Source organism: Mesocricetus auratus, unplaced genomic scaffold (genome assembly GCF_017639785.1).
Source record: "Mesocricetus auratus isolate SY011 unplaced genomic scaffold, BCM_Maur_2.0 Super-Scaffold_100003, whole genome shotgun sequence".
Classification (NCBI taxonomy): Eukaryota; Metazoa; Chordata; class Mammalia; order Rodentia; family Cricetidae; genus Mesocricetus; species Mesocricetus auratus.
The window spans coordinates 103,432,199-103,459,810 of NW_024429188.1; the positions used below are offsets into that span (position 1 = coordinate 103,432,199).

At 40.6% G+C, this 27,612-nt stretch overlaps 2 protein-coding genes across 2 annotated transcripts; both read left to right on the forward strand.

Annotated features, from left to right (window-relative positions):
- The first annotated feature begins 1,158 nt into the window (after positions 1-1,158).
- Brs3 (bombesin receptor subtype 3) lies at positions 1,159-5,891 on the forward strand. Its single transcript, XM_005084518.4, has 3 exons — positions 1,159-1,756; positions 3,307-3,658; positions 5,161-5,891. The coding sequence occupies exons 1-3, from the start codon at positions 1,323-1,325 to the stop codon at positions 5,572-5,574; spliced, it is 1,200 nt and encodes a 399-aa protein (XP_005084575.1). The 5' UTR covers positions 1,159-1,322; the 3' UTR covers positions 5,575-5,891.
- An 8,052-nt stretch (positions 5,892-13,943) lies between these two features.
- On the forward strand, positions 13,944-26,829 carry Htatsf1 (HIV-1 Tat specific factor 1). Its single transcript, XM_013123999.3, has 10 exons — positions 13,944-14,083; positions 14,278-14,519; positions 16,194-16,374; positions 16,734-16,781; positions 17,194-17,348; positions 19,506-19,669; positions 21,143-21,242; positions 23,556-23,645; positions 24,454-24,591; positions 25,099-26,829. The coding sequence occupies exons 2-10, from the start codon at positions 14,334-14,336 to the stop codon at positions 26,353-26,355; spliced, it is 2,319 nt and encodes a 772-aa protein (XP_012979453.1). The 5' UTR covers positions 13,944-14,083; positions 14,278-14,333; the 3' UTR covers positions 26,356-26,829.
- Positions 26,830-27,612: the final 783 nt, after the last annotated feature.

The following is a 27,612-nucleotide window of genomic DNA, read 5'->3' on the forward strand; positions in this document are numbered from 1 at the left end:
TCCTAGATGGGCATGGCCATTGAATTTGATAATTTCAGAGAATATTTCTTAGCTGCCTCCTTCAAACTATTTCAATGCCCAAAAACCACCCCAACCACCACAGACAGACACACAGACACACACAGACACAGACAGACAGACAGACAGACAGACAGACAGGCACGCACACACACACACACACACACACACACACCTACATACATTTTCTGTAAAATTTGGCCGTTCGTTTTGGTGCCATAGTGATTGTCTTATTTTTTTAACTTCTTTTAATTGATATTAACGTCATATACATGCTCCTTATCTCTACAATAATTTGCAGGACTTTTTTCCATTGAAAAAAAAGAATAACTTTCATTCTCACAACACTATTTGAGTCAAGACCTTGAGAAGCATTATTCTGGTTTATTTGGTTGTATAATGCAGCACATTCGTTTGAGTCATTTTTACAGAAATAACTCCTTTAAAAATCATTTTTGGAAAAGATGTCTATCTAAACAGACAGTCAAATGTAAACTGTGTTTTTATTAAGACACCAACAGACAAAGTGACTGGTGGTCTGCCTGGATTTTTTATCACTTACAAGTTGCTTTGCTATGATACAGCATAGCCCCAGGGACATGAAGGTTGGGAATTACCATGTGTCAGAGTTAGATGTTAAGCCCAGGTCACTGGATTATTGCTTTTGGAAGGTGACATGAGTTCTGTCAAGGTGTGAGTGATTTGTTGCTTCATCGTCTCTCTGATATTAAATTTTGAGGACTGGGTTAAAGTTTGTGCTTGGGGGGGGCATCTATCCTTATTTGTCATATAAAAGAGAGTGTATTAGACCACCATGTGATGGGAGATAGTGAGGTGGTTTGTTTGTTTGTTTGTTTTGATTTTTGTCTTTTTTTAATCACTAAGATATTTCTAGACCAGGCTGGGTAGAAATGAAGACAGGTGATTCTAATAAACAATTAGATGGTTTAATAAACATGAATAATATTATTCAAAGGACCACACTCCCCCAAAATGAAAATGCAACTACAGGGCATTTCTTTAGCACCCTTCCTCATCTTATGTCATAGGAATGCCAATGAGACTCCTCCATCCTCCACCTCCCATTTCCTAGTGCCAGATCTGTAAGCGCTTAGCCAAGCATGCTGGGAGACACAGAAGAACTGAAGGGAAGGAGTAGCCGGATGTCTTGGGTTTTCTTTCCATTCCGATCTGTTCTGTTCTCCTGACATCACCTCATTACTAGACGTAGGCACTAGACGTGACAGTCAACTACATCTGAACTGAGCAGAGAAGAGGTAGTGAAGGCAGAGAGTGCAGGAGACATGTCTCAAAGGCAGCCTCAGTCACCTAATCAGACTTTAATTTCCATCACAAATGACACAGAATCATCAAGCTCTGTCGTTTCCAACGATACTACACATAAAGGATGGACCGGAGACAACTCTCCAGGAATAGAAGCACTGTGTGCCATCTATGTCACTTATGCTGTGATCATTTCAGTGGGCATCCTTGGAAATGCCATCCTCATCAAAGTCTTTTTCAAGACTAAATCCATGCAAACAGTTCCAAATATTTTCATCACCAGCCTTGCTTTTGGAGACATGTTACTTCTGCTGACTTGTGTGCCTGTGGATGCAACCCACTACCTGGCAGAAGGATGGCTGTTTGGAAAGATCGGTTGTAAAGTGCTTTCCTTCATCCGGCTCACTTCTGTTGGTGTGTCAGTATTCACGTTAACAATTCTCAGCGCTGACAGGTGAGTTGCTTTTTTCTGCTCTGTTGCTGGGATAGGAAATTAGGCGAAAGAAAAAAAGAAAAGCTTTTGCTCAGCATTTGCTGGCTACCGGCAGGCTTTTCTTACACTGTGTAACCTAATTGTAAGGTTGTAAAATCCAGGAGCATTTTAAAATAAAAGTTAGGGTAAAAAACGTTAAAATGCCTTTGTTAGCATCTGAAGAGTGCTTAAAGATATATGCTCTGGGCAGGGGGGCTTTCTTTCTTTGAAATGTAATTGTTTGCTTGAAAGAACAGCAAACGGTGATTTTATTTTCCTCCAGCTTATTAAGTCAGGGAAATTGTTGCAGGTGCAAAGAAAAATACTCATGCTTTATACATTAGTGCAGCCTAGTGGTATAACAGAGTCAACATGGAAACATTGGCATAGGTGTCAAATGGACCGTGTATGCATTACCATGTACTAGAAGGATGGTAGATAGAGAAAATGCATCAAATTATTTGAAAGTCCCCAGATTAGCTAATAGAAGGAAAACAGTAAGGTTTTTAGCACCTTGGTAATTCAGTGTCATGTTATTACTTAATTCTATTTGTTTTCTCTATAAGCATGTGGGTGACTATCATCCCCAGAGACATAAATTAATTTGGATGGACTTTTAGAGTCCTGTGGCTAGAGCGTGTGATACATCCTCATTGTCAGGGAGTTGGGGGATATTAAGGTGCTTTTAGCTTGAATACTGTGTTTTTCTTAATAACCATTGCAGAATAACCATGAAAGCATGAAAATGAGGCTCTAAATATTAAAAGTAGTGCTTTAAATTTTTTGCAAGATGCCTGCAGGCTATTAATGCCTAGCAGTACTGCAGGAAGAGCTCTAGATTCTGGAATCTGACAGCAGCAAAAGCTTGATCTGTGTCATTATTATTATCATTATTATCATCATCATAATAATGACAGTGATAATGAGGTTATTGCTTCACTGGTCTATATTCTTTAGGGCAGTCTTCTGTAAAGACTACAGGTTTTAAGGTGTCTCTGTCAAAATGAGGAGGCATCATTGCATGGGATCTAACTGCTGATTTTACCCTAATCTCTCCCCATTGATCCATTAGCTTAGGGAAAGAAGTAGCCCTTATGAATGGGGAAAACATGAGCTCTCTGCTTCTTACTGGTGGAAATCCTACCTAGCAAGACTGAAGACCGCTTACTCATCCAGGGGAGTTAATTTGATTAACATGAGTCATTAACATATGCAGGTCTTCTTTAGAATACTTATGGCAACACATAGGTGATGAATTATTTGCAAAACACACAGAAAAACACACTGAAAATATTTGTCCTAAATAGAGGATCTGTCACAAAATTACAAAATTGCAGATCTGGAAATGTCTCATAGGAGTAAATAAGAGGTGAGCTGATTAGAATAAATAAATCACTGGGTATATTCTGTGTCTTTGGAACTACAGCCAATTCTGGGTGTTTCTGTATGACTGGAAAGGAGGAAGAACTGAATTATTGCTAAAGTCCCATGTGTCTCTGATTTCAACTCTGCTTGTGATTATGTGTTTCTAGATACAAAGCGGTTGTGAAGCCACTTGAACGGCAGCCCTCCAATGCTGTTCTGAAGACCTGTGCAAAAGCTGGAGGCATCTGGATCATGTCTATGATATTTGCTCTGCCAGAGGCTATATTCTCAGATGTATACACTTTCCGAGATCCTAACAGAAATGTGACATTTGAATCGTGTAACTCCTACCCTGTCTCTGAGAGGCTCTTGCAAGAAATACATTCTCTGTTGTGTTTCTTAGTGTTCTATATTATCCCGCTCTCGATTATCTCTGTCTATTATTCTTTGATTGCCAGGACTCTTTACAAAAGCACCCTGAATATACCTACTGAGGAACAAAGCCATGCCCGGAAGCAGGTATGTATGAATTGGTCCTCCTGCAAATACACCCTGGGTTTAGAAGTGAGCTCCCCACCCCATCACCTTTCAGTGAGCTACACTGCATTCATCTGTGTATAGATCCAATAGCAGTCTACTGCTGTTGGCATAAGGACAGCTTCTCTTTTCAGTCCCAAATGCATCACACACTGAGCAATGCTGAGCAAGCTATTTGACCTCTCTGAGCCCAAGTTTCTTCTCTATGAAACAAAGAAGAGAACTAAATAGACAGTTAAAACTCCCAGCATACCATCTGCCTTCAGTCACTGGTGAGACTATTAGTATTACAGACGTGGTAGTGGAAGTGTGAGGGCAGTAAAAGCTATTTATCCTATAGAATAGTAAGGGAATCTGTATAACGTGAGATTATAAAGCAAAGCATTATTTGCTTTAGGAAGTATCACAAAGTACTAGAAATGCCCAGAATGATGAAACCGGCAAGGTTCATCTGACATTACGCACTGAAAAAAACTTCTCTACAGATGAACAACCTGAGGTCTGGGGAGGGTGATATGTAGTACCCATGGCAAGAGGGCAACACAGCGACTCACACACACTTGATTAAAATCGTTGAAGGACTTAACTGTGCTCTCCTTTCTTGAACTAGTACAGAATGAAAGGATGGTTCCAAACCTTGCCTGTTAGATTGATGGTCAGGGATGCTTCTATCCCAGATAAGAGAGAAGTAGTGCCATTTGCAGAGAAGAGAGAGGGAAAGGGAGGAGGGAGGAGAGAGCAGGGAGAGAAAGAGCTATGCCTTGTGTGTACTTTACCAGTTAGTTGAATAGCTGTGCTCATGAGGCTGAAGCTATATAAGGTACATGTCTAGTGTCCATGTGGTCCAGTTATCTTTGCTCTGTTTAAGCCTCTATTTTATGAGGTTCATCTCTTGTATTAGCAGATGTGAATAGGAGTATTTTCATATATGATGGATGGCACATTTTGTTTTTGTTCCTCTGACTACATGATTTAAATCCCTATAGATTAAAAGCAACTTTAGTACCAACCTGACAACTTTCTTAAACTGCAGAAGACTGTACTCACCTGTCAGCCTCTATGGAGGCAGTGAAAGCTGCTCTGAATAGTATCATTCTCTCCTTTTAGTGAAATTAAATCACTGGGGATTCCACAGCACTGCTTGAGTTAACTAGAGTATCTCAACATCCGAGGATGGTGGGAGGTCTCAGAATAAGAGTTAATGAGACCAAGATCACAGGTTACCATGCCAATTAACTTGTCATATTCTGTATCCACAGGCAGACTTCCCATGTGTCCCAGCCAGTTAGCTCATAAGCATGTGTTCAAAGGGAGGCCAGCTTGTTAACTGTAAATTCCTATGTCAATCTAAGAATGGTATTTTATCTCTGCCAGCTAAATGAATTTCTCTCTCTCTCTCTCTCTCTCTCTCTCTCTCTCTCTCTCTCTCTCTCTCTCTCTATCTATCTCTGTGTGTGTGTGTGTACAATTTTCTCCCCATATAGATTGAATCCCGGAAGAGAATTGCCAAAACGGTATTGGTGCTGGTGGCTCTGTTCGCTCTCTGCTGGTTGCCGAATCACCTCCTGTATCTCTACCACTCATTCACTTACAAAAGCTATGAAGACCCCACGGCCATCCCTTTCATCATCACCATTTTCTCTCGGGTGCTGGCTTTCAGTAATTCCTGTGTGAACCCCTTTGCTCTCTACTGGCTGAGCAAGTCCTTCCAGGAGCATTTTAAAGCTCAGCTCTGCTGCTTCAAGGCAGAGGTGTCTGAGCCTCCTCTTGGTGACACCCCTCTTACCAACCTCACTGTGATGGGGCGCGTCCCTGGTACTGGGAGCACACAGGTATCTGAAATTAGTGTGACCCTGTTCAGTGGCTGTGGTATGAAGAAGGGAGAGGACAAAGTTTAGCTTTTCCACTAAAAAGGTGGTGATTTTTAGTCCTTTTGTGTGTATCCAGCTTTAAGCTGTGCATAGTATGGTGTCTGACTTTTTGTTGTTATTGTTTTGAAGTTTTGAGAATGAATTATCCCTGTAAGTAAAAGACAGACCATCGTTTTCTTCAAGGTGCAAACAGTAATGCTTTTTGGGCTTTCTAAATACAGTGAAGCCCACCAAGTAGAGAAAGGCAGGTTTTGAAATGCCAGTCAACTGTGAAGAATGCTGTATAGGAGAGTTGGTAAATGAACAAGATAAAAGTTTAAACATTTAATTGGATCCCTCCTCTCTGATGCTCATCTCTCATGCACTCTCATGTGCTTGTTATAAAATAGTGTTTGTGCTTATTTTGTGCTGTAAATCTAGAGATTTTACTCCGTAAATGAGGAGATACAAAAAGAGATACAACATCTCTTGTGGTGTTTAGTAGCACACACACACACACACACACACACACACACACACTTCACAGCGTGACTGCTCTCTTCCTTCAATCACCATTCTATTATAAGAAATATTGCAATTGAAATGAAAATGTTTGAGAGTTGGAGGGTATTAAGCACTGACTCAAGGGCAGGGTGCTTCACTTACTGGGTCAACATTTCCTGACTTTGTGTATTCTACTGCCACTGGTTAATAGCTAGGCAGAGTCATCTCACACAAAACATTGTGGAGAATTTGTCTTGTTAATAGGCAGAACAGAGAGCCACCGTGTTGTTATGACCATGGGCCCCAAAGAAGGATTCCTGTCCAAGTTTCTAAGCTGTCACGGTCTGAAATTCTTTCCTCGAAGGAAGCTCATTTCATTTGGGTGAGCAGTGCCCTCTTTCTATAAACCTGTGGAACTGCCACTCGGGATCTCCATCAGCTGGCTGTGCGAGCATCATTACATCATCTACCTGCTTGATTTTACTAAACTTCATGGGTGCCGAAGTCCTAGAGCTCAACTCTGTTTCTGGAAGTCAGACAGAAGGCTCTGACTTTCTATCCTCTGCTACAACTTGCTAACACAAATAAGCTTGCAACTCACTGTAATTGGAAAGAAAACCTTGTAGTCAGTAGATTTGTCAGATTTAAATTTGTGCTTTCAGAAAATGTATTCTTAAAGTAAACTAAAGCTTATCTTTGGCACTGTAGTTACATTTGTATTTTTAAAAACTTGATTTTTTGAGAGTGCTTTTGCTATTTTTGAGCTTTAAATGACTTGCGCCATTGTGAACTTACGCTAATTACATGGCTCAAACAGGTGTGGGGTATATACTAACACTGGGCTTTAAATGTTCTTAAAATTGGCATATTTAAAGTGGGGGTGCTAATATTGTATTAACATTGCTTTAAAGTGAGCAAAATTGTTGTAAAAACTTTGAAGCTGAGCAAATAAATAAGAAATAAAGTTTGAATGGTTTCATCTAACTTTATATCCTAAAAAATAAAAATAATGACAGAATATAAGAACACATTTCAATTTCAGGACTTACTATTTTTAAATCACAGAACTACAAAATATCTTATTTTCCTTGATTAGAAAAACATTATATATTTACTCTCCTGAGCCTACCACTTGAGAAATAATTTTACATATGTACTAGGCTATGGCTTGAGAGAGAGCTCAGCAGTTAAGGGTGCTTCCTGCACAAACATGAGGACCAGACTTGAGATTCTAGTCTCACAGGTCAGATGCGGTCCTGCAATTAATTACATGTGCAAACACAGCACTCATTGGGCTGAAACAATAGGATTCCTGGTGCATGCTGGCTGCCAGGCTAGCTGAAAACAAACAACAACAAAACAACAACAAAAAACAACCCAAAAGCTCTGGCTTCATCAACAGACCTTACCTAAAAAGGAATAAGGCAGAAAATGATAAAGGAAAATACATTACACTCACACAAGCACACCACATACACACTTCACATATATACACTCAAATACGAACTCAATAATTAGTATCTGAATTTTAAACAATACCAGGCTACAAAAGCCAAGAGAGTATTTTCATGTTTCACTAAACTATAGCTCTGCATGAGTTAGCGATGAAATAAATATATATAAAATATATGTATAAAATATGTATAAAATAACTTCTTAGCTTCCTAGGGCATCAGCCTCCTTCCCTTTCATAGCTAGAAAATTAGGATTAAAATTTCTGGGTTTGCTGGGCGGTGGTGGCACAATGCCTTTAATCCCAGCACTCGGGAGGCAGAGGCAGATGGTCTATGAGTTCGAGACCAGCCTGGTCTACAGAGAGAGTACCAGGACAGCCTCCAAAACCACAGAGAAACCCTGTCTCGAAAACAAAACAACAAAAAAAAAATTCTGGGTTTGCAACTGGCAAACTAAGCAATAATGGAGAGGCTACCTTAAATGCCCATCCCGAGTTTGATGACTTCCTTATAGGCCATCCTAGAACCTTCATCCAGTGACAGACGGAAGCAGAGGCAGACACCCACAGCTAAACATTGAATTGAACTCCTGGAACCTAGTGACAGAGAGGGAGGAATGATGAGCAAAGGGGTCAAGACTGGGCTGATAAAACCCACAGAAACAACTGACCTGACCTGAACAAGGGGGAGCTCTTGGACCCCTGCTGGATGGCTGGGAGACCAGCATGGGACAGATCCAGACCCCCTGAATGTGGGTGTCAGCAAGGAGGCCTGGACAATCTGTGGGGTCTTGGGCAGTGGATTGGTGTTTGTCCCTGGCATAAAGATGGACTTTGGGTGGCCCTCACACAGTGAGGGATCCTCTCTCAGCCTGATCTTTTAGAGAAGGACCTGTGCCCTGCCCTGAATGAAATGGCAGACTTTGGGAATCCCCCATGAATGGTCTCAACCTCCCTGGGGAATGGAGTAGTGCCGCGCCCACTGCACAGCCTATGTCCGAGAATGTGTGGAGGGTGTCAGGGATTGACCACATAGACCCAAAGGCTCCTCAAGAAGGCTCTCCTTTATTCCTACTCTGGCTGGTTATTATATACCCTGACACCAGAGGTGGGGATGGGTGGGTCTAAGGATGCAGTTAGTCTTTGGAAAAGGTCGAGGACAGGGCAGTTCCCATAGGCACGCCCTTTTCAGGAACTTATTGCCCCAGGCATTGTATTGTTTTTAGTAAACACGTTTTTAGTAAACATTGTCTTATAGCTGCCTACTCCCAGGCTGATGGGGAAGTGGGTCTCTGCCCAAGGTCTGTTGTCCCCACAATTCCCCTTTTTATTTTCTAATGAGGCACTCCTGGCTTAGGTCAAGTAGGGTCACCCTCCCTTGTCCATCTTTGGGGGACCTGGCGACCCCTGTCTTAGTTGGGAGGTCTCTTCCCCACAGGTTGCCCATCATCGAAGAACCTCATCCTTAAATAATCTGTAACCAGACTTCATGGCTACCGGGACTGCCATGGGCTAAGCTGAGCAATACTTGGTTACGGATCTCTTGCCTCTGGAACAAGGCATGTTTGCGCTCAGCATAAAGCCAGAATGCCTACCGCCACTGCCGCCATTTCCAGGACCTCCATTGACATAGCGCCTCTCCATCACTGTACCCATCACCAGATCTGGGCCATAACATTCTACCAGCCTTCCTTTGTTATAAGGGTAACCCACATGTGATTTACAGTTACAATTTGATGGTCAAAACAGTAATAAAGTTTACAATCATTCCAAGATCTACTCAGGAAAGCATTTAGAAAGTGCACTTGCACAGATACATTAGGTACAATCATTGATGTTACACATGTAGCATTATAAAAAATATGAACAAGAGACTTGTTGCACTATCCACAGAGCACCAATTTGTTCCTGTGGTGATGCAGTTTGTTGATTTAATATCAGTAGCCTCAGTTGAATAAGCGACTTGAGCCAAAGACTCCTTTTTGTCGCATTAGGACAAGTTGCATTTCTCCAGAAAAATACACTGGCATAGGCGAGATTCCAGAAATAGGAACCATCAAGTCTGATATTTCAAGTGACCATGTCCTGTTCAAATACTGAAAAGAGGCCACTCTTTTGCCACTCATCACAGTCCATACCAATGTCCAAATGTTTTAAATGGGTCCTTTTTTCCCCCAAAGGGAAAAACTGGGAAAATAAATTCTGTTGTTTCAAGGTGTGTCAAGGGCAGACAGTTAATCTTTCCAGTTCTCTGTTGGCTTTGGGATGAAAACTCATGGGTCCGGGAGGTTGATGCAGCAGGCCTGTTGAGAAACTGGAAATCTCTAACTGACTGTTTTCCTTCTTTCTCGGGCTGTAGATTTGATGACATCAAGGATCAGAAACACTGATTTAGGAGATGTCACTCAAACTGGCTTAGGTAGGCTCCCATGGTCTCAGGTCCAGTTTTTCTCTGCTCCATGCATCTCACCAAATGTTCTGACAGCTGCCGAAGTTTTATTCTTTTCCTGCAAGAAAACACAAACATGTCCTCAACCCCAAATTAGGGTCTTCTCCACTGTCTAGTGCATGGATGTCTCCATTTGACCTGAGCAATAGTTGCTCAAGTTCCTTCATGCCAGAATCTGTCTGAAGCAGATTGCTCACTGGCAATTACATTTTAAAAATTTTTAAATGAGGAGTGTATTATTTGATGAGTCATGTGCAGACTGGGGACATTACTCCCCCTTTTTTATTTTCTAAATTTTGTTTCAACTGTTGAAGCTGTACCATAACAGTAGAAGGATTTGTCTACCCTCCTTAGTTAACTATCTAGGTGAATTGGGAAAAGGACATATCCATTAGGTATTTCCCAAAAACTTCTGAAAATCATTCAAAGATTGTAAACTATACTGTGTCCCAAATAACTTTTGAAAATTATTTGAAGTCTGTGAGCAGTCTTTCCCAATCTAACCGGTAGAGCTCTCACTAGCTGACAAGGCCTCATTTGCATCTTAATTTTTCTGTTAAAACATTAACCGACTGGCTGGATGTTCCTTTTGGCTATATCTAAAGCAATTTAGGTAGCTTTTTAACTATTTTTGAAGGGATTTAAGTATCCTTTTAATCATATAAGCAGTTCACACTCACGCATTCACAATCACATTTCATATATACCGGTGTGGGCACACCATACATTCAGAACATACATGTATCTTTCGGTCATCCTTTTTCCCTACGTCATGATTAGTCTGTTGAAATGAAACTTCCTTAATTGAAATCTATGTAAAAGAACAACTCCAGCCAATCCTTGAACTAAAAAGGTTAAAAAGTCCTGTGTGCCCCTCATCATTCCTCCATTTGAGATACAGTCAGGGGGTACAGCCGTACCTACTCCTTGTAACTCTGTAGATGCAAGGTGGAGAGGCTAGGCTTTTGGCCAAAAGTTTTTAGAGATGACTCACAAAATAGACCTTAAATGCAAACAAAATTTTCCATATACCTTTGTCTTTTTCTTTACTTAATACCAGTACCTCTTTACTGTTACCGTTTTTTTTATTCACTTTTTTTTTCGAGACAGGGTTTCTCTGTATTGTTTGGAGGCTGTCCTGGAACTCACTCTGTAGACCAGGCTGGCCTTGAACTCAAGAGAGCTGCCTGCTTGTGCCTCCTGAGTACTGGGATTAAAGGCATGTGCCCCCAACACCCGGCTATTCACCCATTTTCAATCCGTCATCCAACCCAGGATGTTCCCTCAGGAAAAAGCCTTAAGATTTACGCAATCCACCCTCCAACTGTGGGCGATCTCTCAGGTTCCCCTCTTTCCCGACCTTGGTGTCAGGCTGAGGCCTAGAGATTTAATGTAATCCACCCTCCAACTGAGGGCAACCTCTCAATTTTTCTTTCTTACTGGAAATTTAATCCAATCCACCCTCAAACTGAGGGTGGTCTCTCAAGTTCCCCTTTCTTTCCTGACCTTTATCAGGAGAAGGCCTGGAGATTTAATCCAATCCACCATCCAACTATCTCAGGTTCCCCTTTCTTTCCTGACCTTTGTCAGGAGAAGGCCTGGAGATTTAATCCAATCCACCCCCCCAACTGAGGGCGATCTCTCAGGTTCCCCTTTCTCAACCTTTATCGGGCGAAGGCCTGGAGATTTAATCTGGTACCCCTAGCTCGGTATCCATTTTTAATACATCCTCATAGCCTTACTTATTGGCCAAACTTTTAGATCTCTCAGTTCCCCTTTACTTTCCTGACCTCAGTGGATTAGGCGAAAGGCTGGAGATTTTATTTAATTTTGCTTTTTACTTTTTTTTCCCCCCCGAGGACTGGGTTTCTCTCTATCGTTTTGGTGGCTATCCTGGAACTTGCTCTATAGACCAGGATGGCCTGGATCCTACCTACCTCTGCCTCCCGAGTGTTGGGATTAGAGGCTTGTGCCACCAACACCAGGCTCTCTGAAGATCATAGCAAACCTCCTCCCAATCTGGTACATTTAAGCCTTCCCCAGTAATGAACCATGGACTCGCTCATTCAATCCATTTTAAAAAGCCTTCCATGGTTGTAGTCCCCTGTTCTTCAAGTAACTTTTTTACATGATACTGTAATTTAAACTTCCAGGGACTATTTCCCATCGTTTCTTTTCCTATTTTCTCCCATCTGTCCCTGGCTGGCAAAAGGGACGACCCTGTCCACTTACCTCGATTTCACATCTTGGTGGGACCTCCAATTGCCACGCCCGCTGCACAGCCTGAGTCCGAGAATGTGCGGAGGGTGTCTGGGATTGACAACACAGAGACCAGTCAACGATGTAAAGAAAACTTTAAGCAGGCCCCAAAAAGGCTCAAGAAAACTTCCCAAGAAAGGCTTCCCTCCAGAAAAGCATCTGCTCCCTGCCTTACCCCTGGCTGGTTCTGCTCTGACACCAGAAACTGACTTGGGTGTGTCAGAAGAGGCGGTTAGTCTTTGGAAAAGGTGGAGGTCAGGGCAGTTCCCGTGGGCCAGCCCTTTTCAGGAACTTATTGCACCAGGCATTGTATTGTTTTTAGTAAACATTGTCTTACAGCTGCCTACTCCCAGGCTGATGGGGAAGTGGGTCTCTGCTCAAGGTCTGTTGTCCCCACAAAAAAACCATAAAAATACATGTATTTGGAAACAAAAAAACCTACTGTTTTTCAACATTAACATGGTTAATGTTGAAATCAGATTCACAGGTCTGTGAGGAGCCAGGGTGCTCTAGAACCAACCCAACCACTGTATTTACAAGCAAAGGTGACTGGAATTGAAGTAACCTCTGGGAAGCTTTTTCTTACTGTCAAGTTTGGGTTATAATATGGATGTTTACACAGATAGAATTCATTGCTACCTTTAATGAATTAAAAATCTACTTGCATAGTTAATATTACAGCAACAAATATTGTTGATATATGCAATCCACATTAAAAAATAAAACTCTTTGGAACTTTCCAGTTTTGGGGTATAAAAGGATGCTGAAAACAAAATGATCGATGATCCCCAGCATCTGATACTTCCATTGTTCGCCAAATCATAACTGAGTCTCCCTTGATCTGTGCTTGTCTTTACGACTGCTGTCCCAGAACATCCCCCAGCGCCTGGCACTTACTAGGAGTTCAGTAAATACCTGCCTATTTTAAGACATGGACCCCTTCACTTTTAGAGACGCATGAACTTTTTGGGGGAAAAGTTCTTACAGTAGTTAGTGGGCTGCCTTTCTTAGAGACAAGAAACGGAGGAGCCACACGGTCCAGCTGGTATTTGTACACGGGGATGTTTACAGTCAGCTTCAAGTTCCAGGCTTGTGCATCTCTGACACCTTGCAGTATGCCGCAGGCAAATGCTACTCTCCCCAACTGTAGCCTGAAGGGAAGGTGGTACCAGATGCATAAAAAGGGGGTGAGCTTAGGAAGTGACGGGTCCTTCAGCCCATGTTCATTCACTTATTCACTCACTCTCTTCTAGACCCCAAACAGCATGCTACGGGTTTGGGTTACTAAGATGAACAAAAGCCGTGTGTACCGTAGGGCAAGACTTTAAAAACTAAATATTTGGTTCCTTCGGGGGGCGGGGTTTTGCGTGAAAGAAGCGCAAGGCTTTCGCGAAGCGGGAGAAACTTGTCCCACGGTCCCACCCACCTCCCCAAGATGGTGACTGCCGCAAAGCCCATCCAGTGCCAGCTCTACTGTAAGAATCCCACGTCTTTTCAGGCTGTTGCCTCGTCCGAAGTGCAGAGGACCCCGCCGCGCCCAAGGTTCCCGAGGTATCGTGGATTTCGGCAGGCTGCGTCCCCATCCGGTGTTCTCCTGAGTACGGACACTCCAGCGGCAGCACTCCCTTGGAGCCCCGCCCCCCGGCTCTCGCCGGCGTCGCGGCCTTTTGACGCAGGAGTGGGCGTGTCAGCGCGACCGGCTACGTCGCCACGCGCGCGGGCAATGGCGACTGCATCGGCTTGAGACGGACTTCGTTCTCAGATAATTTCCCGTCGTGGCGGGAAGAAGTTGTGCTGCCTCCGGAGCCGACGGCGGCGGTGACGGCGCGCGTGCGGGCGTCCGCTTCGCCCTGGACCGGGCGGCGGCGTCCAGGCCCCGCGGAACCCGCCAGGTGGGTGGCGGCCACTGCCAAGGCTGCTTGAAGGCGCGTGCGCGCGCGTGTGGGCCGGGCGGGAGGGCGGGGCGTGGGCGGCGCGGCGCGGCGGAGGCTTCCCAGGGACTGCTGGGGCGTTGCGGGGAGGCGGGCCAGGGGGCTGCACCGCGCGGTCTGAGCTCCGCCGACCTCCCTTTCTCTCACTTCTCCAGCGTCATTTCTGCCTCTTCGCTTCTCTGATCGCCGTTCCTGCGGCCACCTGAGAAACATGAGTGGCAACAACTTAAGCGGCAACGACGAGTTTGACGAACAGTTGCGAATGCAGGAATTGTACGGAGACCCTAAGGATGGGGACACCCAGAATGATCCCTCCGGAGAAACCGAATCTGTGGGACAACTGCCGGATGACACTCCCTACGAGTGGGACCTCGATAAGAAGGCTTGGTTTCCTAAGGTAAGGAAGAGTGGCTTGACTGCCACTGCGGAGCGGGGCTGTGGGGTTCCCTGGACACCCTTGCGGGACACCCCTTTTAACGTTTGCTCTTCTGAAGTACTAGGTCCTTGAACCGGTGGTTGATGATGCGTCTGTTCGGTCTGTTGCAGTACCGATGTATAAAGGAAAGAAAAATCTTACGGTGGTCCCTTAAATGTTCTTTATGCCTTATTAATTTCTTGTGAAGGTCACAGTTCTTATATTGATGACAGCTTCTTATTGCAAAAAGGAAAACCACCATCAGGAAAACACATTAGTAACAGTTTTATCCTGTATAGCCAAACTTAGGAGATGTTTAGTGTACATGCTGTGGATAAAATGCAGCTTGTTGATCTAGGGGGTTGAAAAATCAGGCTTTTACCTCACTCTATTGAATAAACTTCCCTTGCATCTTGGTTTATTTTTCTACTAAATTTTGTTGCAGGGCATCTAAGTTTGAACCTTGTAACCACAGGAATATGACCGGGAGAGCACAGAAAATGGTTGAAAAAGAGCTCTACATTCGTTTTGAGTACTTGGAAATTGCTAAGCGTTTAATTTCAACATGGAAATAAAACAACTCGTGTTAAGCCTGGCGGTGTAAACTGTATGGAGAAAGTACCCTGTTAGTCTTAGCCCCCGAGGGGCATTAGTATTAAAGGATACGTCTCCATTGTGTAGTTGAAACATTATTTCAGCTATTCTTTCATATTTTATATTTGACCGTATCTCAAGCTCCCCGAATTGTTCAAATTAACTATCCCTTTTCTGGACTTGTAATGCCAGTTTAAATGTAGTCGTGATTTCTTCTACCTTCTGAGCGCTTTTAATAGTCCGACAACAGTTACTTGGTAACTTTATTTTTTAATCCCAGCACTCAGGAGGCAGAGGCAGGCGGATCTCTATGAGTTCGAGGCCGGGCTGGACCGACAGCCTCCAAAACAATACAGAGAAACCCTGTCTCGTAAAGCCGAAAAAAAAAACCACAGTTCTTCAAACTTTGGGAGGTTAAATTTTCACTTTTATGCGTGCCTGAGTGATACACGTAGCTTATAACTCCATTCAGCCACTCTGCAATAGTGTGTTCCCCTGCAAAGCCAGGGCGACGGGTGTGTATGAGACTTCTCTTTAATTTTGTTCTGTCACTAAGCACTTCTGTGAACTAGTGCTCAAACTAAAATGGGCATTTTGTGTTCTAGCAGTTTCCAGCTTCGTTCACAAACATCTTAGTATACGAATGTATTTTTGTGCATCTGGTCATCCATGCATCCAAAAGTGGATTCCACAATTAGATTTCTAGTTGACTTTTGGTTTTACTCTGTCTCATTATTTGATACTTCTTTTGTTTTCTGTATTGGCCACCTTAGATATACTGTGGAGAAGCAATAATTTATAAGACAACTAGAAAAGGTGCGAGCATCACTTAAAATTCTCTATCATTCTTTTTGTGTTGGCAGTTAGAGTACTTTTTTATAGTTTCATACTTTTTTCATGTTACAGTTTCTATAAAGGTGACTGTTCTCACATTATATATTAATTATTACAACTACCCTTGGCATAAACACTTGTTTAAGTCTTAGATTATATTATTGAATGTACAGCTGATTAACACATGAAGTAACCATGTCTTCATATGTGCTGACTTAACCCATTTAGATCACTGAAGATTTCATTGCTACGTATCAGGCTAATTACGGCTTTTCTAATGATGGTGCATCTAGTTCTACTGTGAATGTCCAGGACCCCAACACAAAGACTGTGGAAGAACCTCCACAAAGAGAAATCCCGGAAACCACTGACCCCAAAAAGAGGGGAGAAAAGAGAAAGGCCGAACCAGGCAAGTGGTTCTGTTTTGCAAAACCTGGGTTTAAAAAAGAAATAGGAAAATATGTGAATACTTTTTACATTTGGGGGGATTATAATAGCATTGAAGGAACAGTAATGTAAGTTTTCACTTTTATGTAGGTGTAAAGTCATTAAGAATTGAGATAGACTTTTTCTTTTTCAGAGAGAGCCCTAAAACATTTTCAGTCAAAAAGTTTATGTATTTTGAAAGCTGGGAAGTGATTTGAGTTAGACTTAATCTTTTTAAATAAAGAGAATATTCTAAAAGTTTTAAGAAACTGCCACTGCTAAGATTTCATAATGTGATTCTTGTTTTTTCAAGTATTTTATTTATTTCATTTTTATTTCTAGGATGGTTCCATGTGGAAGAAGATAGAAATACAAATGTATATGTGTCAGGTATTTATCCCTTTTTAATGCAGTTTTAAGGTTGGAAACATTTAGTGTTGAGACTTTGTGCTAAACGATTTTTACTTTTACTTTTTAGTGTGTTTTGTTTAGCTGTTTGTGTTAACTAGGAATTTACTTAGTACAGAACCAAGAAAAATTATGCAATTTTGCATGCTGTTCTGTATGCCTGCCTTAGATAATTTACATCAATCTGTCTCTTCGGATTTAGTGAAACATAGCATAATATAACTGCAGTATATTTTTAATACATAAGATATGAATGATCTTCAGAGTTAAGATAGGAACTTTTTGCACTCATTTACAAAAATCAGCTTTACACTCACCTGAGTTGTAGGTTTCTTGTTGTTAAAATGCTTTTACCTTCATTAAATACTATAAAGCTGTTCTCTTGAAATTACAGGTCTGCCTCCAGACATCACAGTGGATGAATTCATACAGCTTATGTCCAAATTTGGCATTATTATGAGAGATCCTCAGACAGAAGAATTTAAGGTCAAACTTTACAAAGATAATCAAGGAAATCTTAAAGGAGATGGGCTTTGCTGTTACCTAAAGGTTGGTATATGGTCAGATAAGTTTCTTGTCTCTCCAATTTTAACTCAGGAACCAGGGCTAGAATCTTTTACAGATGCTAACCTAAACCAAGGACCATCCAAAGCAGAAGAGAAAACTGAAATTTCAGACTGTGACTGTATATGGGGGATGCCGGTAACTTTTTAAATTTTTAATATATGTGTAGTATACTCGACCAAGGATGCAAATACATAACACAGAAGAAGTATAGAGTAAGACAGAGTAAAATCCAAAAGTTAGCTTAGCAACACCAGGGTTATTTGCTTGTTTTAAGAAATTGTTTGCTGCAAGGTCAAAATGTTATGTAAATATGTGATTGAGGGGCTTTTCTTAACTACAAAAAGTCTCACTGTAAAGATCTCATCATCAGTGCATGTAATCAGCAGTTTAAAAATCTGAGAAGAAAAAAATGCCAGTGACATTATTCGTGTATTGGAATGGGTTTTTAGCAAAATCTAGCTTGCCACATATTTTTGTAAATAAAATTTTGTCGGAACACAACCACACTTACTTACGGCTATGTGTGTGACTGTTTTTGTGTTTCATCAGTAGCAGTGAGTGGTTGCAGCATCAACCTCTGACCCTCAAAACCTGAACTATTTACTTATTGGCTCTTTACAGAAATTAGACTGGAAAGGAGATGGTGAATTATACTTACTGCTTTAAAAACAACATAAGAGAATTAAAATGGATATTTGCAAAATTTTTTGTGGCCTTGTTACTATAAATTGCACAGGGATTGCATGTTGTGAAAGAACATTATCATTTCTGGAACACTGGTCACCTTAGGAGCATGTATTAACCCTTATTGTTTGGCACAAAACAAATGGCCACAATTATAACATAGGAATTTTTCACAGAACCTGAAAATATCTACAAATTAAAGTGAAAAACATATTATCATAATACTACTATCCTAGGTGTGTAGTTAGTAGACAGTATACAATGGGATCAGAAGACATTAGGTTTCAGTTGGCAAGGTTTTGGGGTTATCAGCTTTTAATCTATTTCTTAAGCAAGATGGGTTAGTGGACCCTGGCACAGTCATGACAGTTTTGTATTTTTTTGTAATATTTGAGAATTTTACCCGCCCAAAGATGACTTAAAACCTGTAAAGTGAATTTTTCAAAGAGGAGGGTGTTGACATGTTCTTTAAAAAAATATTTTCTTTTATTTGTGTGTGTATGTGCACACGCACACATGAATTTATGTACACATGAATGCTGTTGCCAGCAGAGGCCAGATGTTGGATCCCCTGGAGCTGGAATTATAGATTGTTGTGAGCCACCCACTGTGGCTGCTGGGAACTGAACTTGGGTTCTCTGCAAAAGTAGCAAGGGCTCTTAACTGTTGAGCCATCTCTTCATGATTGGATTTTTAAAGAAGAATATTAACCTGTGAAACACTTTATATAAAACTTAGGTCCCTTGAAAGAACAAATTGTTAAGCCAGTAATTGCACTTTAGAAAATAACATTAATTACTCCAGGATCCATATTTGATTTGAGCAAGCTGAGGTCAGTTGTCCTATGTGCATTCCTCATACTTTTAGATCTTTGACTCTGTTTGAGTAAGGGTGATAAGTACTCTGTTTGTGTAGGGCCTAGAATCCATAAATGCATTTAATATATAAGCCATTAAATAATTACCTTCTACTTAGTATGTTATTGCAGATCTACATTTTAGTTTGATGAAGCTGAGCATTAAAAGTTGGCTGTATTATTTCCAGTTCCTTGAATCATCATCCACTGTTAAGTAGATGTTACAGAGTTTCAAAACTGGTATATATTCCATAGAAATTATTCAAATCTCCTCTCATTCTGCAGATGAGAAATTTGGACTCCTGCAGACAAAAATTAACCAATAATTTTTTCCATATATTCTTTTATCTAATTTTGTCAGGAACTCTGTGATGAAAATATTATTTTAGCTCTTTACATATGGAGAAATTGGGGTTCAGAGAACTAATTAAGTGCCTAAGTTAACACAGGTGTTTGAGGTTTAGCTGTGTTTTGAATACAGCTTTCCTGATGTATATTCTAGGACTCTTTATCTCAAAGTAGATAGCTGGCATTGCTTATATCAGAATCTCAAGTTTCATTTCAGTGCTCAACTTACTATTTTATTTACCATTATAAAGAAAGAATCTGTGGAACTTGCATTAAAACTTTTGGATGAAGATGAAATTAGAGGCTACAAATTGCATGTCGAGGTGGCAAAGTTCCAGCTGAAGGGCGAATATGATGCCTCAAAAAAGAAGAAGAAGTGCAAAGATTATAAGAAGAAACTATCTCTGCAACAGAAGTTTGTATTATTCTTCTTCTTTGTTTTGAAAAGCTTCATATAAATATTTTAAAGCATGTTTTGGTATTAACTACTTAATTTTATGCCATCAAACACATCCATAGATTATTCTAAAAAATTTCATTAGCTAATCAGGAGTCACCAGCAATCTCTCTCATGGGCTGATTTGGTAATGAGGAGGAGGTTTTTTTTTTTGTGGGATGATTTCTTTTACTTGTGTCCTAGGCTCATGATCAACAGCATCACTGAACTAATTCCATCACCTCTTCCCACACTTCTTGTCCCCCACCCTTTATGCTTTCAATCCCTCTTAATTTTGGAGGTGATTATAAATGATGTAAAAAAACCGAACTTAATTGAGCTCAGTATTGAACATCAAATGAAGAGTTAAAGCTTATGTTCCAGAACCATGACTTCACTGCATTTTCAGAGTAGATTGAAATCAACTGCCATGAATTGTATTTGTTTATATAGGTTTGTTAGTAAAAGTTAGAAATGATGAAGGTTTTACCACTGCATTTACTGTGTATATATGTGTGTGTGTGTGTGTGTGTGTGTGTGTGTGCATGTGTGTGTGTGTGTGTGTAGTCGCATTCCTATTAATTTGCTATTAAACATATTTTGAAATATGCTAGTTCTAGGGAATTAGTCAAATTGATTAATTGTTTTACCAGTGGCTTATGCTGACATTCTAGCATTATGCTTAAACTCATGATAAAATGATCAAGTTTTCTATGTGTGGTCCTATGTTTTCGCAGGGTTAGTTAAAATAGACACCTATGAATTTTACAAACAGTATCAGGATGAAACATAGCAAAGAGCCAGCAGTAGTACACCATTCACTGCAATATATGGTATACTATACATGATGTACTATTCAGTGTGTTCTTTGCTGTATTATACACATTTAAAATTGTTTTTGGACTCATTGTACCAAACACATAGCATTTTTTTTTCTTGTCATTAGTGTCTATACAGTGCAGCATGACAGCTACTTACATATCATTTACCTTGTGTACGGTATTATAGTACTCGAGGAAGATAGGTATAGACTGTAAGTCAATACAGTAGTGTCCTATATTAGTGTTCTCTATGGCCAAAGATTGTGGTGTCCAGCTGGGCATGTATGTCTTGGAATCAGTCCTCCACTGATGACTGAGGGATGCCTCTTTATCGTCTTAGAAAGTTGTATATACTATATCAATAGGAGGCTTTAGAAGTCTAATTGCAATATGCATCTAGTAAGATGAGTTACTTTGATAGAGAACACATGTGGGGGATTTCAGATACTGAGTATGTATTTTTGTCCCCTGCCTAGAATTTTTTTTTAACTTCAGAAAGTTTCTGTGAAACTATGTTAGAATCAGATAATGACTGTTATTACACTCTCACTAAAGGATTACATTCCTCCCCTTTTCTCTCCCACAAATCTGAAGCCAGATTTCAGTTTACTGTTACTTTTTGTTACATTAGGCAGTTGGATTGGAGACCTGAGAGGAGAGCTGGACCATCCCGGATGCGACATGAGCGAGTTGTCATCATCAAAAATATGTTTCACCCCATGGATTTTGCGGTAGGAAATGGTGTTTTAACATCTAAAAATTCTGGGGTGTTTTCTTACAAGAGAATGCAAAGCTTACCATGCCCTATGTTTGTCAAGGCATATTCCTGTAGTCATGGGTAGGATAGGAAAATAGAACAAAAATAAGCCTGTATTTGGAACTCCGTGTATTTATCCCAGTGTTCTTTTGATTGTATCCCAGATAAAACAGTTAATATCCATACCATGGGCCAAAATCACAGCTTCTTGCTATCTGAATTCTAAGATTGATGGGAACGGCCTTTGGATTTGTAGTACAGTTCAGTAAGCACCAGCTGATTTTGATGGAGAATATCAGTTCCACACTTGCATCTGAAAACTTTGTGTTACTAATAAAAGTTTGATCCTTAAAAAATCCAATGTTTATAGTGGAGGTTGTTTTTCAGGACCACCTTTTCACCAAGTTCCTTAGTGAATATTCATATTCATGTAAAATCCCCCAAACCAGTGAACGAGATGTTAAATGAATAATAATTGTCAGGATAGTTTACACTTCATTGTGCCTCTGATATAGTCTGCTAGTGTAGATGGATGCTATCAGAAATGGAAGTACAACTTTTGTTTTCTCTGTCTGGTTCTGGAATTAATGATGGTATGTTGCACAAAAGGAAGGAAAATGTTCATAATGTAAAAATTCAGATTTGGAAACATTCTAGTTGAAGTCTGTGTTTAATCTTGTTCTTTTTGTTAACATTGTCAACAGTGTCAAAATGGTAGTTTTAGTTTAGCCCCTTAGCAAGGGCCTTAAAGTGGACAGTTCAACCTTATCTCCATACCTCCTGATGTGAGCTTGAAGAGAGCCTGTTAACAAGCAAGACAACTGTTGTCTTGCTTTTTTGTTCAAAGTTTCTGAATCTGAACCTCAAGTCATGTCGGTCTAGACCTGCACAATCGGAATAAAGTAGACTCTGGCCACCACAAATTCTTATCAAACCTTTAAGATTCACCTCCTCAGTTATACTAGACACATGTAGTAGCTACTATGTTAGGTAATACAGATACGTAGAACAACTGTATAATCATTGAAAGTGCTGTATAGATGTTCTATGATTTCTCTTATTTTTTTTGTTTTGTAGACAAGGTTTTACTAGCCTCACCATTCTCCTGCCACTTCCCATGAGCTGGGATTCCAGGCATAGTCTGGTGTTTTATGTAACTTCTGATAGAAGGGTTCATGGGCAATTTTAGGAACTGTTTAGTTTGACTGAGGACTGGTTATGAACCTAAAGAACAGACACCAACATTAGGCTTTTTAGGGGAAAACAAAAGCAGCATTGTTGGATTACCCTAAAGTATCAGAAAGAACTTATATTTGGAAGGATAGGGTATAGTTTTACTCCAAATACTTGAGTAATGTTAGAAGTAACATACCTAAAAATACTCTCTGGAATTAGGGTAAATATAATGAATGATAATTTTATAATGTAACTTCAGATGGGTTCAGTGCTCAGTTTGAAGCCTTACTTAAAAATACTTCACCTGAAATGGAGAATCAGAACTCCAACATGAAGGGAGATTTCTTTTTGTGCACATCAGCATAGTCCAATAGAAATATGCAATGTGAGAAGCTACATGTAAGCTTACTATTTCTATAGCCTTAATAAAAAACAAGATGTATCTAGGGAGGTTAATTGTAGTAAGGACTTTCCCAGTAACCATACTTGGTCATTCTCCACCACCCCAGTCAGTGTAAAGTTTATGTCATTAAGTTCCATGTATAGCTGACTAGGTTAAAGAATCGTGGAGAAGGGAAGCATTAGGCTGCTGTAGAATAGAGGTGATGTGTTCCTTTCTGACTCTTTACATGCCCTGAAGCTTTAAGAGTTCTGTTTATCCTTACTTGGAGTCTTGAATCCTTTCAGACTTCTGGGAGGAGATCCCTTCTGAATAGGAGACCAGCAGTAGTACCGGCAACTGGTAGCAGCAATGCTTCAGTGTTTTGTTTTGTTTTTTTAGCACTTGCATGTGGGAAAGTAACAAGAATATTTTACTGTGTACTTTAAAACAATACATGCATACACGTGCATAAGTACATAGATTTCCTTTGATACTGTGGACCTTCTCTCTGTCATACTTCTCCATTTCCTCTCATTGTTAGTAGACTGAACAGTAGCAGTAAGTGAAGTCATCTAAATTAATTTTGAGTTTTTTCATTAATTACTGTAGTCTGCAGACAAATGTACCCTAACTTTAACTGTTTTTCATATGTTAATTTACCACAGTAATCAATTTGGTTCTTAAAGTAAGAAGGAGGGAGCTCCATCTTAATCATGCTTGTGTTTGCAGGATGATCCATTGGTGCTCAATGAGATTAGAGAAGACCTTCGAGTAGAATGTTCAAAGTTTGGACAGATTAAGAAGCTCCTTCTGTTTGATGTAAGTTCATGGCTTGCACCAGTAAAGCCTGACATCTTTCCAAGCTGAGGAAGTGACTTTGATTGCCCTGGATTTTAGATTAGTGCTTTTCTATCGCAGGCCTGCTATCTGTCAGCAGTAGTTCACTCAGTGAATATGGTTTACAAGGCAAGTCCTGGATTGTTTTGATATGCTGAGTTTATTTCCCTTCCTTCTGACTCTTAAAGAGTATGTGATCAGGTGAGAGCAACTAGAATAAAAATGCATAGAATGTTATTTTCCGCAAAGTTCTTGCCTTTCTCTGTTATTCACCTGATCACAGTCAAGGAAAAAAACTGTTGTTTACTTTTCTCTGTACCTCCAAGACTAATACAAAGTACTTAAGTGACCATTTCTTGTGATGTACTGTGGGTGTGCTGCAAGGGGCTTTCTACATTGTGCTGCTTAATCCTCAGAACCCTTTGAAGTAGGTAGCTACTAGCTGTACAGATGAGGAAGCCACATCTTGTCATGTAGAAGACCTTGCTCAGTGCTTGTTCAGCTCCTGACAGGTGGGGTTTAATCCTGAATTCACACTCAAACAATCGCATCGTCTTACCTCTTGGGTAGCGTTGTTAACAGAAACGTTTACAAGGTCACTGTACTGGTTCTTGCTAGACAAAATGAAACTAAAGAAGCAGCTGACCACTGGCTGGAATAAAAGGGAAGAAAGATTTCATAAGTCTTTTAGTTCAGAGTGTCAGGAGAATACTACTCTTTGCCTGTCTTAGGAAATGTGTATTTGATTTTTAACCTTGTCATTCAGTCCTTCTTCTTGTTGTCTTTTTAGAGGCACCCAGATGGTGTGGCCTCTGTGTCCTTCAGGGAACCAGAGGAGGCTGATTATTGTATTCAAACTCTTGATGGAAGGTGGTTTGGTGGCCGTCAAATCACTGCTGAAGCCTGGGATGGGACTACAGATTATCAGGTAAATCCTGCAACTCTCATGGGCCCAGGAACTGTTGCATTGTCAACTGTAGATCTAGTTTGCAGGTTGGCTTAATCTGTATTGTAGTACATCTTGTAAATAATGTTTTGCATTGGAGGATAGAGAAATTCTTATCATTTCTCAGTTTGTAAGTCTGAAATTTGGAGGTTTTAACCTCAGAATGACAAGAATAGAGCAGTGTTAACTATTCCTCATCTTTCTTGTTAAAGAGACAGACTTCCATAGCAATGTTTTAAGAAGTGGAACATTTCAACCGTACTGGCATAGTCACATGTATTTACATGATTTCCTTTAAGGTATACTGTGTGTAAAGTTGTGTAAACAGGTATATAGTTTTGAAGACCAGAGTAAGGAAGTGCATGAATTGCTTTAGAAAAGTTGCTTTATAGAACCAGGGTACTTGTGTCAATAGTAGAACTTCCCAGAGAAGTTGTTGCTCCTTTTTGCCTAACACTCATCTTAACCTTAGTCTTTGTTTATTCACAGGTAGAGGAGACCTCAAGAGAGAGAGAGGAAAGGCTGAGAGGCTGGGAGTCCTTCCTCAATGCCCCTGAGGCCAACAGAGGCCTCCAGCGGATGGATTCCGTCTGTGCTTCAGAAAAGGCAGGGCCTTCCAGAGTAAGGCATTTTTCAGAGCACCTGAGCATATCTACCACAGGTGCTCAGGAAGCTACAACTGGAATGGCTCTTGAAGAACCTATCGATGAAAAGAAGTTTGAAAAGGCAGAAGATGGGGGAGAATTTGAAGGAGATGCTTCTGAAAAAGATGCTAAAGAAGGTAGGTCTGAAGAAGGGTACCCTGAGAGAGAGGGTGAAGAGGGCCACCCCAAGATAGAGGGTGAAGAGGGCCACCCCAAGATAGAGGGTGAAGAGGGCCACCCCAAGAGTGAGAGTGAAGAAGGCCACCCTGAGAGCAAGCTTGAAGAGGGTTATCCTAAAAAGGGATCTCAAGAGAATGGCCCTGAAAGAGAATCTAAGAAGAAAGGCAAAGATAATTCTGAAAAGAATGGCCTGACCAAAGAGTCTGAAGACAATGAGCTCAGCAGAGAGTCGGAAGGGGAAGAGAGCCTCAAGAAAGAGTCGGAAGACGATGACTCAGAGAGAGAATCTGAGGAAGACAGCCCAGAAAAACAGTCTGAAGATGGCTCTGACAAGGAATTAGAAAATGGTGTTAAAAAAGATTTCAACCAGGATACCTCTGACAAGGAGCTCGCTGAAAATGTTGAGAAAGAGTCAGAAGAAAATGACACTGACAAATCAGAAGTTGATGAAGTCTCTGAGAGAGTGTTAGGTGACGAAGGCTCTGAGAGAGAATTTGAGGGAGACTCAGAGGAAAAGGAAGAGGAGGAGGAGGAGGAGGAGGAAGACAGAGAAGAGGAAGAAGTTGTATATGAAAAGGTCTTTGATGATGAGTCTGATGAGAGTGAGGACGAAGAAGATGAAAAGGAGTGTGAAGATGCTGATGACAAAGAGGAAGAAGATGACACAGATGAAAAGCTCTTTGATGACTCAGATGACAAGGAAGATGAAGAAGATAGAGATGTAAAGCAAGATGAAGATACCAATGACAAGCTATTTGAAGATAATTCCAATGAGAAGTTGTTTGATGAGGAAGAAGGTGCCAATGAGAAATTGTTTGATGATTCTGACGAGAGAGAGACTGTGGGGAATATGAAGGAAGATGGGTCTCAGTCCACAGACAGCAGCTTTGCCCTCAGTAGTGATGATGATGATGAAATGTAATCCTTTCCACTTGCTTTTTAGGGAGAGCCCTGTGTCTCTATTTGCCTGTGCTTCAGGGTCAGTAGTAGTGTTACATCAACATGTGCATAGTGGTAGGATGCCATCAGACTAAAGTCTGAGGTTTTTGTTCTCATCTATACCAATGAATTTAAATATGTTTGTTGGTTCTTCAGTTAAAACTTCATAGTTTCAGTGCAAGTAAACTGGATATCTGTCGTTTTGTTGGATTTGTTAAATGCATGCAAAAGAATATTTTTAAAGTATTCTAATTGGAGTTTGTGATATTCAGAAATAAAGATAAATTGATAATATGCAGAAACTGAAATCTAGACTTGAGTTGATAAGGGTTTTAAATCAAATATCACTTGATTCCTCCCACAGTCCTTGTTTCCAGCTGGGATAACCTTCCCCATTCTGCACTACAACATGGTCCTAAAGTCACAAAATAAATAACATTTTAGATCCTTTCCCCAATCCTTGAAAGTTACCTGTTTTCTTTTTTACCCTCTTTCTATTAAACCAAGATGTACAAGCTGAATTCAATGTGGTCTACACCTTCAATTATTGAAAACAAAGAGAAGGTAATCAGAGGTCGAATATGCTGGTTTAGAGGATGACTAAAGATATGAGGCCTCTCTCCTGAATGATGTATGCACACGCATTACACAGCTTATATATAGTTTGGAGAGGTCCATGAATTCCCCTGTAGATTAAGAACTTTTTCCCTAGGAATATACTTTGTGTTTTATTTTAGAATCACAGTTTCTAGTATTGTACCATGTCAGATTGCCCCAACACAATTATGAATCATCCTTGATCGAGGTGTCTCAATTCAGTATTGGTGAACTTATTAATAATGTAGTGTTGAGAAGTTCTGTTGGGAGCAGTGAACTGCATCAGTGCTGAAACACACACTTACTAGAGACAATCTCTAAAAGAAAGGCATACTTTGCCTTTTATACACATTGGTTGGAATGTGCAGTTCTACAACATAAATAGGTATACAACTCTGACAAGAGAGGTCTTGGTGGGAAGTGTGTAATTTTAACTGTAGTGGCATCATATACCTGTAATCCCAACCCTTGAGAGGCAGAGTCTTGGTGCTGCAAATCCAAGGTCATCCTGGGCTGGTCCATAGGTTCAGGCCAGCCTCAGTCTCATAGTGAAACCCTGTCTCAGAAAAGCAAAACTTGAAAATCCAGACTCTGCCATTAAACAGTACATCTGATCCGTTGTTTGGGTAATTAAGAAGGGTTA